Source organism: Pseudorasbora parva, chromosome 2 (assembly GCF_024679245.1).
Source record: "Pseudorasbora parva isolate DD20220531a chromosome 2, ASM2467924v1, whole genome shotgun sequence".
Classification (NCBI taxonomy): domain Eukaryota; kingdom Metazoa; phylum Chordata; class Actinopteri; order Cypriniformes; family Gobionidae; genus Pseudorasbora; species Pseudorasbora parva.
The window spans coordinates 5,837,757-5,853,708 of record NC_090173.1 but is presented as its reverse complement, the minus strand read 5'-3'; the positions used below and the strand labels follow the sequence as shown (position 1 = coordinate 5,853,708).

Sequence of the window (15,952 nt, the reverse complement as noted above, 5' to 3'; positions counted from 1 at the left end):
CCGTTTGTTCTAAGCTCTTAGTTATTTTCTGGTGTGACATTGAGTGACTAATACAGAACTGTTATTTACTCTGTGTTAGCTGAAGGTATTTCTAAATACATGTTGAAGTAAATTAAGTGATTGTGTGATCTGTTTCCTTTTCTTATTCAGAAAAAAAAAACACTGCAAGGAACTCCTGTCTCCAGTCCTTCATCCAGACGGATTGTTCTTCTGGGTAAAACTGGTTGGGAAGAGTGCAGCTGGAAACACAATCCTCGGACAGAAAGTGTTCAGATCTGAGAGGGGAAGGAGATCAGTCACCAGTGAATGTTCAGATGCTCACGCCACTGTTTCAGGCAGATCTGTGTCTGTAGTTGATACTCCTGGATTATTTCACACACAGATAAAAAACTGAGGAATTAGCTTAGAGTTAGAGAAATGTGTTTATATATACAGTCCTGGACTGCACTCTTTTCTCATTGCGTTTCCTGTGGTTATGAGATTCACTGAGCATGAGCAGCAGATTCCTCAGATCATTGAGATGATGTTTGGTCAGGAGGTGTTAAAATACTCCATCATTCTCTTCACTCATGGAGATCTGCTGGAAGGACAGACAGTAGAGGAGCTCATTAAGGAGAACTGTAGATTAAGAGATCTAGTTGATCAGTGTGGAGGCAGATTTCACGTCTTCAACAATAAAGCTCAGAATAACAGAGAGCAGGTGAATGATCTACTGCAGAAGATTGACTCAATGATAGAGCAGAATGGAGGAGGACACTACAGTAATCAGATGTTTGAAGATGCTCAGAGATTCAGACGAGAGGAAGAAGAGCAGGGACTGAGAGAGAAAGAGGAGAGGAGACAGAGGAAGAGAGGATACAACAGCAAGAAAAAGGTAAGATTAACATCAAAATATGTATATGACCATGCTAAAAGTTTATTCAGTGATGTATTATATATAATCCCACTAAACCAATGACTGTTGCTTTTAATCAAACAATTTCAGGTTAAGTACTCCAAGGAGGGCAGGGAATCCAAGACTCAGGCAGAAATCAAACATTAGAAAAGCAAGATTTTCACTGCTCAATATGCCAACAGAGAATGTAAACCAAAACCAAAAAACAGACAGGACTTCATCTAGAATGCAGGGCAAATGGCATTAAAAGGTCCAGTTCTTCGCGATTCCATCTTTTAAACTTTAGTTAGTGTGTAATGTTGCTGTTAGAGGTGTTACAGGTGTAAATAATATTTGTAAAATTATAAAGCTCAAAGTTCAATGCCAAGCGAGATATTTTATTTAACAGAATTTCCCTTTCAAAGCCTACTGCGAGCGGCCCGTTTGGACTACGCCGCTGCACTTCCTGCTGTAATGACGTCACTAGAACCGTTTGTTGACTAACCCTCCGCCCACAAGAACACGCAAAATAGGGGGCGTGGTCTCGTTGCTCTCCCACGTGGAGAATAGCGCGCATTCAGCGCTTGCATCTCCCCGTTATGGTAAGAGGCGGGACCTTTCCGGGCAAAGTGCGCTAAGCTGCTGTCCAATCACAACACGGGAAGCGCTGGCCCAATCAGAACTCATTACGTATTTCTGAAGGAGGGACTTCATAGAACAAGGAAATCATCAGGCCGTTTTTAGGACAGAGAAAACAGCGCTGTACAGATAAGTCAATTGTGTGAAAAATACTGTGTTTTTACACGCGAAACATGAACTCATGTTATATTGCACACTGTAAACATAATCAAAGCTTCAAAAACACACGAAGAACGTAGCCTTTAAATAGACAGGGTCATGAACTAAGAAAACAAGACACAGGTTAAACAGGTTAACTAATATTGAGTAGAGGATACTGGGAAATTAAGGTCCCATCCACAAAACCAGAGCTTTCCCAATCCGATCTTTTTTTCCCCTTCGTTTCAAGAAATATCTGCGTACACACAAGATCACTGAAACCAATCCAAAACGATGTAGTATACATGCCAGGCCAGTGTATGGTGCTGTAATTCTGCCACAGAAATACACTAAAAACGGAGAAGAAGAGTTGTGGCGAGAAGGGACAAAGCAGTGGTCGGAGGTGAGGCAAAATCTCACGATGAAATAACAATAAATACATTTGCTACTTAACAGATGTGTTTTATTAACACCTACACCAACCCTAAACCTACCCTTACAATAATATTAATGCAAATACGGTAATTAAATGAAGCAATATTGATGTGCGTATGCCCATTGCCCGTAGTTGTATCCCTTAAAGGGGTCATATAATGGTACATGCACTTTTACAAGTTGATTGTTTGGTAATGTGTGTTGGCAGTGCATTTAGTGTACACAACTATCCTATCATGATAAAAATTCATCCAGTGTTTTTTTTAATCTCCTTATATGTTTTCCCCTGTCTCACATTAAGCCGTTTGACTGTCTGATGCCCACCGATTCCCCCCAAACAATGTCAATGCTATCATGTTTGTGCTGTAAAATCTCTTCAAGATGAATGCGGCTAAAGTTTACAGGGTAAGTTAAATATGGCATGCTTTCTATGTATGACGTTCTAAATGTAATTCATAATCCCACATGTATAATGAAAAATGCATTATGGTTTTTGTGTTATTACAAACTGTGTACGCTGGTGATAAAGTTGACGTGGTAACACTACATTAAGCTTAATTATGTAGATGGTTTTTAACGGTGTTGAAACATTCCTGTGATTACCTATTGTCAGTGCTTCAGCCATGACAGATGTACCTAACACTACATAGATAATGTTACGCATCACTGACAAGCCTACATTTACCGAAACAAAAAGTTTTTATTAGCATTAGATGTAACATCAATCTGTCAATGAACTAACTGTAGGAGCCATTATATCTAAGTGTAATTTTTGTTTGTGACACTAGAGGGCGTACCAGTATTTTGAGTATGTTTAAGTAAGGTGATGATGAGTTACAGGTGCGCATAGGGATGGTCAAACAAACTTTTTGACCGTGCTGAGTTGAGGTACTGTGAAGCATATTGTGCAAGAGTGCTTTTGACCAATCTTTTCTTTTGAATTAAAATATATGCTTTGTTAGTAGTAAGAAATTAGTAAGTTTTAAGTATTGATTTAATCATTGTTTGCAATGCCAAATGGACAATAAATGGATTGGCATATCCGAATGTATTGTCAGCATATGGTTGGTAACTTAACTCAAAGCAAAGGCACACGTCAGAAACAGACTGCTAAAAACACATGCGTCCCTGCAAGTTAAGTGTAAGAATGGATTTCACCTGAGAACAAACTAAAGGGATTAAAGCTGCAATAAAGACAATAAAACTTCACTATCTGAATGCAAGAGTAAACAAGACTGCATCTGGCCCAATCCTATTTCCTCACCCCTGCCGAGATATGACCCTCTCACCCTCTGGGCCACATTCAAATATCACAGATACTGCCACAAGCTGTTTCTGTATGGTCAATACAAATACTTTTGGTGTGATTGGTAAACAGGTTTCATTCTCACATCAGGGGAATTGGTGACATTCCAGCTCTAGTAAAACAGGTCGTAAAAGAAGGACAACCGGGTTAGTTCCTCTGGTGTAGGAGATGCTCATAAAGATCTTTTGATAAACATTTGCTGTCAGGCCTCCAGGATAGGTGGGACCATTTGGGTCTGAGAAAAGAACCAAGATCTGCATAAATATTTGGGTGCTAAATGTTTATTGTTCTTTGATCTGGGGGAGTATTTAAGGGAAAGGAGCAAACCGCTCAGGGAAGCATCTGTAATCAGAACTTCCCACACTGTTCCCGTGTGTTTCTAGAAGCCAGGTAAATGATGACTCTTTGAAACTATGTATATACTATTTTATACTTGAGTAACATTGTATGCTGATCAGTTGTGTATCATTGTCTTTTAATTTGACTATATTTTGATGATTTTGCCTGGCTAAATAAACATTTACTTTGATTAATCTTGTATTATTCTAAGGCCGCTTCTTTTAGTACGATCAAACGGAGTCTGGTATTTCCGCAAACGTTGTCTCGGCGATAGATCAAACAGCAGGACGCAATGGAGGGAGCATGGGGCACCACATTAGCGATAATCTGATTTCTGACTATCACTGTATTAGCAAGTTGTAGTCCCTGTGATTATTATTCCCATTACGCTTTAAGTTGAGTAAGCAGGCGCAACCACTTAAAGGTAAAATATTCACTCTGCAATCCTCTGACTAATATCAGAACCGGCTCGTCTGTGTTTGAGAATGTAATTCGCGAAACATATCTCTAAGAGATATCGGGTCCCTTGATGAACGAAGATAGTGAGAAGTAGAGATACTCAGAGAGATCAAAGATCTAAATTAAATCACAACTAATCATACGATCAGCCGTAATTTATAAATGTAACAAACTCAAGGAAACTACATACAATTAGAGTCAGATTAAATTAAAACATGGAGTCAGATTTAAAATTGGATCTTCACACTTTAATAAATTACAGTGTCCTTTACAGAAGCGCCCGAAAAGACGAACACGCAGTATTCCTTCGACCAGCTGTTGGATTCCTTCCTTGGGCCAAACAGGTGGAGTTTACAAAGTGGTGACCCCGCCCTACGTGATCTCCCAGTCTCAGGCGAGTGACGTCTTTTGGCGCGACAATTCAGATCCACCCGAGTGAGCATGAGGTTTGAAGTTCTACTTTTCTGTCTACAAATGTCCTGGTAAGTCCATTTTTGTTTACCTTTTAGAAAGTGTTGAGGGAAAGCCTAGACGCACCCAATATAGAAACATTTGTTGAACGGGTCGGTATACCCACAATAGACCGGAGACCGTAGAAATCCGGTGGTGTTTAAGGTTATTAGAAAACAACATGGCTTATCAGGGAAGCGGCAGTTTGAGTGTAGATAAGGAGATAATTGAAACGCTTGGAGTGAACATTAAAGATCTCCTCCTTAGCTTGCGCAACAAAGGTGTAGATTTTGAGTGGAACAATGAGAAAATTCTAGCTTGGTACCAGACTGAGGGCCGTAAATTGGAAAAAAAGGCTCCTTTTAAGAAAATTCTGGTCGCGATCGTTTATCTGCTGCGTCGAAATGATTTGAAAACTATTGCAGAAAACGAACGTGTAATAGCCAATATAAAAGAGCTAGAAATGCAATGATCGGATGAGTTAAAAAAGCTAAGAGCGCAGGTCGAAGCATTTGTGTATGATAAACAAACATGGGCAAGACAGGGCAGCGCGATCGAATCACAAATGAAAAAGCTTGAAAAGAAGCTTAAATTAGATAAAGATTACACATCCGCGCTTGAGGATTGTTGCGAATCAGCAGGATTTCCTGTATCTGCGGTAGTCGCGGCGATAAGCAGTAAAATGGGTAACGTTAACGGGCAAAATAGCGATAGTGACGAAGATGATGTTGCACTTGTGTCGAGCAGTTTGCAAGGCCATCTGGACCTGAGAGAGCGTGAGCTTTCTCCAGGACCCGCGAAAGAGCAAAAACTACCCGATGAGCTAAAACAACGCAGTCCCATAATAACTCGAGTTAAATCAGGCTCGGTTCTCCGGAAACCGGTGAAAATTGCTGTGCTTAAAACAATGACGAATGCAGATGATGAAGTCACTACCATTAGCCGCCCTTTAACTTGCAAAGAATGCACGAAACACAAAGAAGTTGTGGGAATGATGCCACGAAAAGGCCCTTTCCAACCCTACTGGGACAACTTAATGTTACAGGCATCGGTGTACAAATTAAGAGATCAGAGCATAGGCGATACTTTGATGACCGCAACGCAAACATAACCAGTTAAACTTGATTTGGGCGTGGTGGTGCTAACAGAACAATTCTGGTATTTACCAGACAATAGTGAAGGAACTGTGCTGGGAATGGACATTATGAGAAAGCATGGATTTGTGATTCATTGTTTTGAAAAACAAATTGAACTACAAACATATAAAACTACAAAGGGAAGTTTGCCTAAAGGCAATGCAAACATTATGTCCATGTCTAGTACAGATCCAATTCAACTTCTCATCAGCAAACACAGCAATGTTTGGGCTGATCATGAGCACGATTGCGGCCTTGTTGACTTTGAGGTATGCATCGAGGGAGAGCCCCCTCCCCCGCAAAAGCAATACCGCATCAAGCCAGAGGCAGAGGTCGCTGTTCATGAGATAGTACAACAGCTTGAGGCAAGAGGAATAGTTCGACGATGCAGTTCCACTACGAAAGAAATGCATCGCCGAACTGCCTCGACCACATACTTTAAACTCGTTACAAAAAAGTATTGGGAACAGCAAACTATTTACGAGACTTCATCCCTGATTATGCAAACACCGCTGCGCCGTTGTATTCGCTTCTAAAAGGAAAAACAAAACCAAATGATGTCCTTGAATGGACTGACGAGCATGAACAAGCATTTAGTGATTTAAAACAGCGTTTGTGCGCCGCGCCTGCCCTTGGATTCCCCAATGTATCAAAAGTTTTCCACATTCAAGTAGACACGCATGAAATAACACTAAGCAGAGTCTTAGCTCAGGAATATGGGGGAAAACTGCGTCCAATCGCGTATTACAGTCGGAAAAAATCTCTGGTCGAGCAAGGATTTGACCCATGTACGCAACACGTGCTAGCGGTGCATTGGATGCTAAAAACAACAGAGCCCATTGTCGGTTTTCAACCTGTTGTTGTACACACAATGCACACGCCTGTACGAATGTTGTTACAGGGCCGAATCAAGGGAGTTTCTTCCCAAAGATTAGCGAGATGGCTAGCCGACATTCAAGCGCGTGACATTACCATAAAAAACACACAAATTCTGCCACATCTGCTCGGGGATGTTGAGGGAAATCCACACACATGCCAGCCTGTAAAAGAGGCACAAAGCCTTGTTCATGACCAACCATTACCAGGCCAAGCACCTGTGTATATAGATGGTTCACGGTTCTGTCAGAATGGTCATTTTTATGCTGGATGTGCAGTGTGGGCCCCCAATCTTCCAGACACAGATGCTGGACAACAATTGTTGTTTAAATTACCGTCTAACGTATCCGCACAGGAAGCCGAGCTCATTGCATTGCTAGAAGCGATTAAGGCACACCCTGAACCACTTTGCGTGTATACAGATAGTCGGTATGCGTTTGGGGTTGTAACTGATTTTATGGCTCAATGGCAATTGAGAAAATTCCTCACTTCTGCTGGAACGCCTATAAAACATTTCAACACCATAACGTCAATATGGAAAGCAGTCCAAGCGCGAAAAAACCCCATGTCCATTGTGAAAGTACGCGCACACATAAGCAAAAATCCAGATGTGCACGAGGAAAACAATAATGTTGTTGACCAACTGGCTAAGCTGGCCGCAGTCAAAGGCGACCAGTGGCAAAAAGAGACATCCTCTGCTTCTGTAGCAAGTGCTGCCCAAGTCACACCCATTGACCTCAAACAGTATCAACAAGAGCTGTGGGTCTCTGAGGGAGAACTTGTGCCACACTTGAAACATGATCAGATGGTGAACGTAATTGAAGGCATAGTACTCCGAGATGGGAAATTTGTCGTTCCGGAAGCCCTCCAAAAACCAATAATCAAATTATATCATGATTATGCGCATGTATCAGCAACAAAAACAGCACAGCTGATACAAACTCAGTTTTGGTGGCAGGGAATGATGGCGGACATTGAAAGGTGGTGCAACACCTGCATGGTGTGTGCTACCATTAACCAGGGAAAACCAGGCCGAACAAACCTACGTAGGCCAGAACCACCGAAAGGGCCCTGGGAATCCTTACAATTGGATTTCATTGGTCCGCTACCCAGTACCAAAGGGGGGTATCGGTATTGCCTTGTGATAATTGATAAATTCTCGAAATGGGTTGAAGCAATTCCCACTCGCAATAACACGGCAAATACTGTGGCACGTGTGATAGCGAACCAAATCATCCCTCTTTGGGGAGCACCAATTCAAATTGAATCTGATCAGGGGACTCATTTTACTGGACAAGTGATGAAAAACATGTGCAAAATGCTAAACATCAAGCAAAGACTTCACGTGTCTTACAGGCCACAAAGTTCGGGAAATGTTGAACGTGTTAACCGCACCATGAAAGAAAATATTGCAAAACAGATAGCACAACACCAAAACAGGTGGATTGATGTCTTACCCACAGTTCTGACTGTGCTGCGAGCAACCCCATCAAAAGCGACAGGCATTAGCCCATATGAGCTTATGACTGGAAGGGTGATGAAGTTACCCATTGATCCAGAAATTTCCCCAGCAGATCTGGGGCCCCTCATGCTTGCGACTCAGCAGACTGTGTTGGTGAAATTGCAAGAAAGATTGAAGGTGTTGCACGCACAGGCTGCACTGAAACAAAAACAGTCAGACCTGTCAAATGATGCACAATTTAACCCAATCACTGAAAGAACATTTTCAGAAGGGGATGTGGTGATGGTACGCGTCTTTGTGAAACAAAACGCATTTTCCCCTAGATGGCACGGGCCCTATGAAATTAAAGCTGTTTGCAACAGCTGCGTGGCCGTGACCATCAGAGGAAAATTAAGATGTCACCACATGTCCCAGTGTAAACCATTCAAAGGTCCAGTGAATTAATTATGATCTTCTTCCTTCGCAGGACAATCACTGCAATTCCATGGAGTCCGGACGCCAGGTTGGTATCCGGACCAACCTGCATCGAACTGGGACAACGCATCACACTCACACACACCCTAGGATGCGAGAGATGGGTATGGAAATATAACAAGGGGCCATTCACATCTTATACTTCAATCACATACAAAGAAATAGTCACATGGCCCCCCGGATTAGCACCGGAACCAAATTGCTTCACAAAAATCTGCTGTAGCACAGGTTCTACCCATCTCCCATACCAAAACCTCACTGGTTACACACATGCACCCCGATTTTACCATAACATTATGGCCTGGGAGCAACTTAAAGTTTTCCCAGATTCAGAAATTGGTAAACTGCACACATTTGATGAGAAGAATAATTATGGCACAGATCCTAAAAAATGTTATTCAAGTACGGATCTGGAACCAGCAACATATAGGTGCACTCACACAACATCACATAACGACACACATTTGAAGTTTACGGAACTTCTGTTCAATCTGACAAAACGGACACCGAGCAGTATTGTAAAAACATTTGTTTGGACTAGTCGGAAAGAAGGAACATACTGTGTGGGAAAATGTGAGGCAAATCTGGACAATTTTACTAGCCCTCACAATTGCTCATGGACTTTACACCATTGCTTTAATTTGACTACCTGTGGATACAGGAAACCCACACAGTGTCCAAAATTACATCCCACTCCTCCAGGTGGTCTGATCAGAGGAAATGTGAATAAGACTTTGCTTCATGATGTCAATCTTGTAATAACACATGTGACGTATAACATCTCTAATATTTTGTCTGCCTACGAAAAGCACTGTGATATTAATGACAAAACATACACATGGCTACAGTCACGCATCGATGATTTAGTTTCTGATTACAAAAATAGACTTGCAGTCCAAATTCCACCTGTTCGCACTAAACGCGACATTTTTGGAAATATAGCAGGCCTTTTTGGTTCAGTAAATTCTATATCCAACAATTACAAAATAACAGGTCAATCTCAATTTTCAACATGGTTGGCAAATCAGGTGGCCACTGGTTTTCAACACATCACTAATAGTAATGAAAATATTATTAAAGCGGTCAGATCTGTGGCGCAGGCGCTTCTGACGACCAGCCAGACAATTTTTAATCAGACCCGTACCATCGAGCATGACTTAGCCTGTAGGTTGTATGCACAGGATTTGTTTACTGCAGCGAGACAAGAGATTTTAGATCTTCGTCTCTATAAAACACCTAGACATGTTCTAAATGATCTTATTGAAATCTTAGATCTGCATAGATGGCTTGCATCAGAGAAAATGAAAAATATTAAATACTCTGAATTATTATCAACGTTAATGATGTATACTGGAAATGAATGTACTGGCTGTATTGGGTTCTTTGCCACTTTCCCTTTAATTCACCCAGATCAAGTTTACTTAAATTCCACTACCATACGCTCTATTGGCGTTGTAGTGAAGGATCAGATCATAAAATGGGACTATCTTACGGGGTATATGACTTTGAGGGGCATTGAAACCTTGTTTACCACTCGCAGTTGTTGTCATGAAACATCAAGTTACGTTATTTGCACCTGCAACACTTTACAGCCTTTTTCTGCCAATGACTCTAAGCTTGTTAACGTCCAGTCATTGCATGGACATTCTGATGCTGTTCAAGTGTCTCACACACAGTGGTGCATCGTCAGTGAGATGAATTCCTTCACCTACGGAGGTCTGACCTGCCCTGCTAACCACACTTTCTGTTTAGAAGTGAAAGAGGACTTTTCAATGGGTCAGATCAACATTCTTGGAAGGGTACCAATGGACGCGGATGTTTCCCCGTGGTGGGAGGACACTTTTTATGAACAAAGCACACAAGATTTAGTCAACACAATGGACGTAGTACAAGAAATGATCCTGCAGACTGAATACCATCTCAACCAAGCACAAGTGGAGGCAAATCTGGCGAAAAAGACTGCCGAGATCCTGTCTAGTTCTTCGACGCGTTCAGCACAGTATGCGTACACATGGTGGGACTGGATGTTCCGTGGATGTGCCATGGCCAGTGTGTTCATCTTCTTATTCACACTCTGTCAGTGCTGCTACTTCAGATGTCTTCTTCGAGCAATGCGCACTTCAACCAACATGGCCATTGCACTCAGCCCATTACAGATACCAGCCCTACGGAAAGTGCAGCTGTAAAAAAAAAAAGAAATCCCTGGTGGTGGCCCCTCGGAGACTGCTCTGTCTCTGCTCCAAGGGACCAAGGGCGGAACTGTAAGAATGGATTTCACCTGAGAACAAACTAAAGGGATTAAAGCTGCAATAAAGACAATAAAACTTCACTATCTGAATGCAAGAGTAAACAAGACTGCATCTGGCCCAATCCTATTTCCTCACCCCTGCCGAGATATGACCCTCTCACCCGCTGGGTCACATGCAAATATCACAGATACTGCCACAAGCTGTTTCTGTATGGTCAATACAAAGACTTTTGGTGTGATTGGTAAACAGGTTTCATTCTCACATCAGGGGAACTGGTGACATTCCAGCTCTAGTAAAACAGGTCGTAAAAGAAGGACAACTGGGTTTGATCCTCTGGTGTAGGAGATGCTCATAAAGATCTTTTGATAAACATTTGCTGTCAGGCCTCCAGGATAGGTGGGACCATTTGGGTCTGAGAAAAGAACCAAGATCTGCATAAATATTTGGGTGCTAAATGTTTATTGTTCTTTGATCTGGGGGAGTATTTAAGGGAAAGGAGCAAACCGCTCAGGGAAGCATCTGTAATCAGAACTTCCCACACTGTTCCCGTGTGTTTCTAGAAGCCAGGTAAATGATGACTCTTTGAAACTATGTATATACTATTTTATACTTGAGTAACATTGTATGCTGATCAGTTGTGTATCATTGTCTTTTAATTTGACTATATTTTGATGATTTTGCCTGGCTAAATAAACATTTACTTTGATTAATCTTGTATTATTCTAAGGCCGCTTCTTTTAGTACGATCAAACGGAGTCTGGTATTTCCGCAAACGTTGTCTCGGCGATAGATCAAACAGCAGGACGCAATGGAGGGAGCATGGGGCACCACATTAGCGATAATCTGATTTCTGACTATCACTGTATTAGCAAGTTGTAGTCCCTGTGATTATTATTCCCATTACGCTTTAAGTTGAGTAAGCAGGCGCAACCACTTAAAGGTAAAATATTCACTCTGCAATCCTCTGACTAATATCAGAACCGGCTCGTCTGTGTTTGAGAATGTAATTCGCGAAACATATCTCTAAGAGATATCGGGTCCCTTGATGAACGAAGATAGTGAGAAGTAGAGATACTCAGAGAGATCAAAGATCTAAATTAAATCACAACTAATCATACGATCAGCCGTAATTTATAAATGTAACAAACTCAAGGAAACTACATACAATTAGAGTCAGATTAAATTAAAACATGGAGTCAGATTTAAAATTGGATCTTCACACTTTAATAAATTACAGTGTCCTTTACAGAAGCGCCCGAAAAGACGAACACGCAGTATTCCTTCGACCAGCTGTTGGATAAAATAGCAGTGTGGCATTCAATCACTGAGGTCATCAATTTTGTGAAGAAACAGGTGTGAATCAGGTGGCCCCTATTTAAGGATGAAGCCAACACTTGTTGAACATGCATTTGAAAGCTGAGGAAAATGGGTCGTTCAAGACATTGTTCAGAAGAACAGCGTACTTTGATTAAAAGTTGATTAGAGAGGGGAAAACCTATAAAGAGGTGCAAAAAATGATAGGCTGTTCAGCTAAAATGATCTCCAATGCCTTAAAATGGAGAGCAAAACCAGAGAGACGTGGAAGAAAACGGAAGACAACCATCAAAATAGATAGAAGAATAACCAGAATGGCAAAGGCTCAGCCAATGATCACCTCCAGGATGATCAAAGACAGTCTGGAGTTACCTGTAAGTACTGTGACAGTTAGAAGACGTCTGTGTGAAGCTAATCTATTTTCAAGAATACCCCGCAAAGTCCCTCTGTTAAAAAAAAGGCATGTGCAGAAGAGGTTACAATTTGCCAAAGAACACATCAACTGGCCTAAAGAGAAATGGAGGAACATTTTGTGGACTGATGAGAGTAAAATTGTTCTTTTTGGGTCCAAGGGCCACAGGCAGTTTGTGAGACGACCCCCAAACTCTGAATTCAAGCCACAGTACACAGTGAAGACAGTGAAGCATGGAGGTGCAAGCATCATGATATGGGCATGTTTCTCCTACTATGGTGTTGGGCCTATTTATCGCATACCAGGGATCATGGATCAGTTTGCATATGTTAAAATACTTGAAGAGGTCATGTTGCCCTATGCTGAAGAGAACATGCCCTTGAAATGGTTGTTTCAACAAGACAATGACCCAAAACACACTAGTAAACGGGCAAAGTCTTGGTTCCAAACCAACAAAATTAATGTTAATTTTGTAAAATTAATGGCCAGCCCAATCTCCAGACCTTAATCCAATTGAGAACTTGTGGGGTGATATCAAAAATGCTGTTTCTGAAGCAAAACCAAGAAATGTGAATGAATTGTGGAATGTTGTTAAAGAATCATGGAGTGGAATAACAGCTGAGAGGTGCCGCAAGTTGGTTGACTCCATGCCACACAGATGTCACGCAGTTTTAAAAAACTGTGGTCATACAACTAAATATTAGTTTAGTGATTCACAGGATTGCTAAATCCCAGAAAAAAAAATGTTTGTACAAAATAGTTTTGAGTTTGTACAGTCAAAGGTAGACACTGCTATTTTTTTGAACACACCCCTTTCAACTAATTGCCCAATTGCACAGCCTTAAGAGCGTGCATATCATGAATGCTGGGTCTTGTTTGTTTTCTGACAATCTACTGAACCTACTGGTAACTTGTTTGCCACGTAGCAATAAAAAATAAACTAAAAACCTTGATTATTCTGGTTAGTCACATTGTACTGCTATTATTTTGAACAATACTGTATAAACAGTGTGCACACAAACAAAGACAAATGATGTTTCTTAAAAAACTAAGTTCGGGAGAAGCACGTTCAAATGATCTACCTAATCATGTCATTCCAACCAGCTGTCAACAATCAGTAATCAACATGTCTACCAATCAGCTCAAGTGGAGAATCACATAAATACCCAGTCAACTCACCAACGTTCCTTGACAAAGTTTGCAGCATCCCTCCACCACCCCTTCTACCTCACACGCACCTGGTTAACTTTCCTAACCAGAAATACGGGGGGAGTACTCTGGGTTCGGGCCAAATACCGAGCTCGGAGCCCTCTCCTCGGACAGCATGCCAAATATGCATACCATTTGTTCTATCTGAATTATTTGTAAGTGTGAACTCGTGAAATGCGCATTGGTGGTAAAAAAAAGAGAGAGAGAAAATGTTTGAACTTTGATGAAGAACTGGTTTAACAAAGCTTGTCATACTTGAGTTTGCCCGTGATTACTGTGCTTAAAGTCAATGTTTATGGTGTAAAATATGCAGTGAGCATTTAAGTGTTTAAACTGGCAGATGAAAATGAATTTTTGTTATTCTGAAACTGAGCAAAATGGGGCTCAGATTCAGAAAGCTGATAAGGAAAATGTTGAAGTGGTTGTACGAAAACGAGAGGTTAAGCTTACTGCAAATGGCAAACCTCAATATTTTACAGAAACAAAAAAAGTCAAATTTTGACAAAGCATCCCAACTGAAAAAGACAATACAAGAGTTAATGGGTAATAGAGAATATAAAAATGAAGTAAAATGTTTATTTGAAACAAAAGAAACACACAAGTCTTTAATTGTTTTGTTGCCTGAGGAAGAGAGAGACCGGCATGAAACATGGTTCAAAGCAAAAATGATATGGGTTGTGGAATTCAGCACTGGGGTACATAAATGGTTGGAGAATCGGCAAGAGGAATGTGAATATGCTGCCAGCGAAATTGAACCCAATGATAGCGTTTCGAATGTTGAAATACGGGTTGGCAGTCGCACTTCAAGCCACAAAAGCAGCCGCCACAGTTTACACTCCAACAAATCTAATTCCTTTGTGCAAAAAGCTTGCATTGAGCTTAAAGCAGAAAAGGCAGCCCTTGTCACTCAAGCAGTCTTTAAAAGCTAAACATGATATTGAGAATTAAGTGGAAATGTTGCAGAAGCGTAAGGAACGAATGTATATATATATATATATATATATATATATATATATATATATATATATATATATATATATATATATATATATATATGGACATTGCAGCCTCCAATGCAAAGCTATCTGTGCTCAAGAATTATGAACAACGAGCAGACAGTATCGCAACAGATGGGATGGAATCCTATGTTGGTAAACATGCAAAATCAGCAACTGCATCTCTTCATCCAGAAGTTGAGACACAGCCAATGACTAATTTGCAAAGCAGCATAGGTGCTACCCCACAAACTACATCTCATCATTTACAGCAACCTGCAACTTCAAGACCCAGAATAACTACTTCGGTAGGTGATACAAGGTCTGATCTCACACCGAGTATGCTTCAAAAACATCAAGAAATAACAGAATTATTAGTACAGCAGCAAAAGTCTCAACAGTTACCACCACGTGAGATTCCAGTGTTTGAAGGGGATCCATTGCAATTCGGTTTGTTCACTAAAGCTTTTAAACATTGTGTGGAGGAAAAAACAAATAACAAGGGTGATTGCTTGTATTTCCTTGAAAGATACACAAGAGGATGCCCAAGAGAAATAGTTCGAAGCTGAATGAATATGGCACCTGAAAGAGGTTATGATACAGCCAAAATTATGCTTAAACAACAGTTTGGAGAAGACTATTTTATTTCTGCTGCATATATGGAGAAGGTGCTTGGATGGCCCATGATCAGGTATGAAGATAGCACAGCTCTTTAAGATTATGCACTCTTTTTACGTGGATGTTGCAATGCTATGGCAGATCTACAGTATATGCAAGAACTGGACATGCCAACAAATATGAGAGCAGTAATCTTAAAGCTTCCATTTAATGGAGAACAGCTGCATGTGATATCATGGAAAGCAGAGAAGAAGAGCCAGATTTAGTGATGTTGTCAGCTTCATTGAATACCAAGTTAAAATCTTTTCAGATCCAATATTTGGGTCCATTCAGCATGCAGAGATGAGAACAACTGGTAAACCAACGGATGTCTACAAATAGAAGTCCCAATCCCAGTCAAAACCAAAGTTGAAAGGGGATAGTTTTGCTACTAATGTTACCAAGCTCATAGACATTTAAAGCCTGAGCCTTATATAGACATTTAAAGCCTGAGCCTGAGCCTTATACTAATGTTACCAAATGAGTTGCTACTAATGTTACATTTACAAACCCAGTGTTGGTGAAATC

At 40.9% G+C, this 15,952-nt stretch overlaps 2 protein-coding genes across 2 annotated transcripts; both read left to right on the top strand.

The window, feature by feature from the left end:
* Positions 1 to 472: 472 nt before the first annotated feature.
* Positions 473 to 2,484, top strand: LOC137091135 (GTPase IMAP family member 1-like). Its single transcript, XM_067455305.1, has 2 exons — positions 473 to 874; positions 2,388 to 2,484. The coding sequence occupies exons 1-2, from the start codon at positions 476 to 478 to the stop codon at positions 2,469 to 2,471; spliced, it is 483 nt and encodes a 160-aa protein (XP_067311406.1). The 5' UTR covers positions 473 to 475; the 3' UTR covers positions 2,472 to 2,484.
* Positions 2,485 to 8,884: 6,400 nt separating this feature from the next.
* On the top strand, positions 8,885 to 10,839 carry LOC137048275 (uncharacterized). The gene has a single exon (XM_067426380.1). It carries the CDS (start codon positions 8,885 to 8,887, stop codon positions 10,772 to 10,774), a length of 1,890 nt encoding a protein of 629 aa, XP_067282481.1. The 3' UTR covers positions 10,775 to 10,839.
* Positions 10,840 to 15,952: the final 5,113 nt, after the last annotated feature.

Bases quoted from the DNA above. Each gene is read 5' to 3' on its own strand.
- LOC137091135 (XM_067455305.1), top strand. From the start codon at position 476: ATGAGATTCACTGAGCATGAGCAGCAGATTCCTCAGATCATTGAGATG. The intron at 875-2,387 runs GTAAGATTAACA...TCTCACATTAAG, and splicing joins GATACAACAGCAAGAAAAAG to CCGTTTGACTGTCTGATGCC.
- LOC137048275 (XM_067426380.1), top strand. From the start codon at position 8,885: ATGGCCTGGGAGCAACTTAAAGTTTTCCCAGATTCAGAAATTGGTAAA.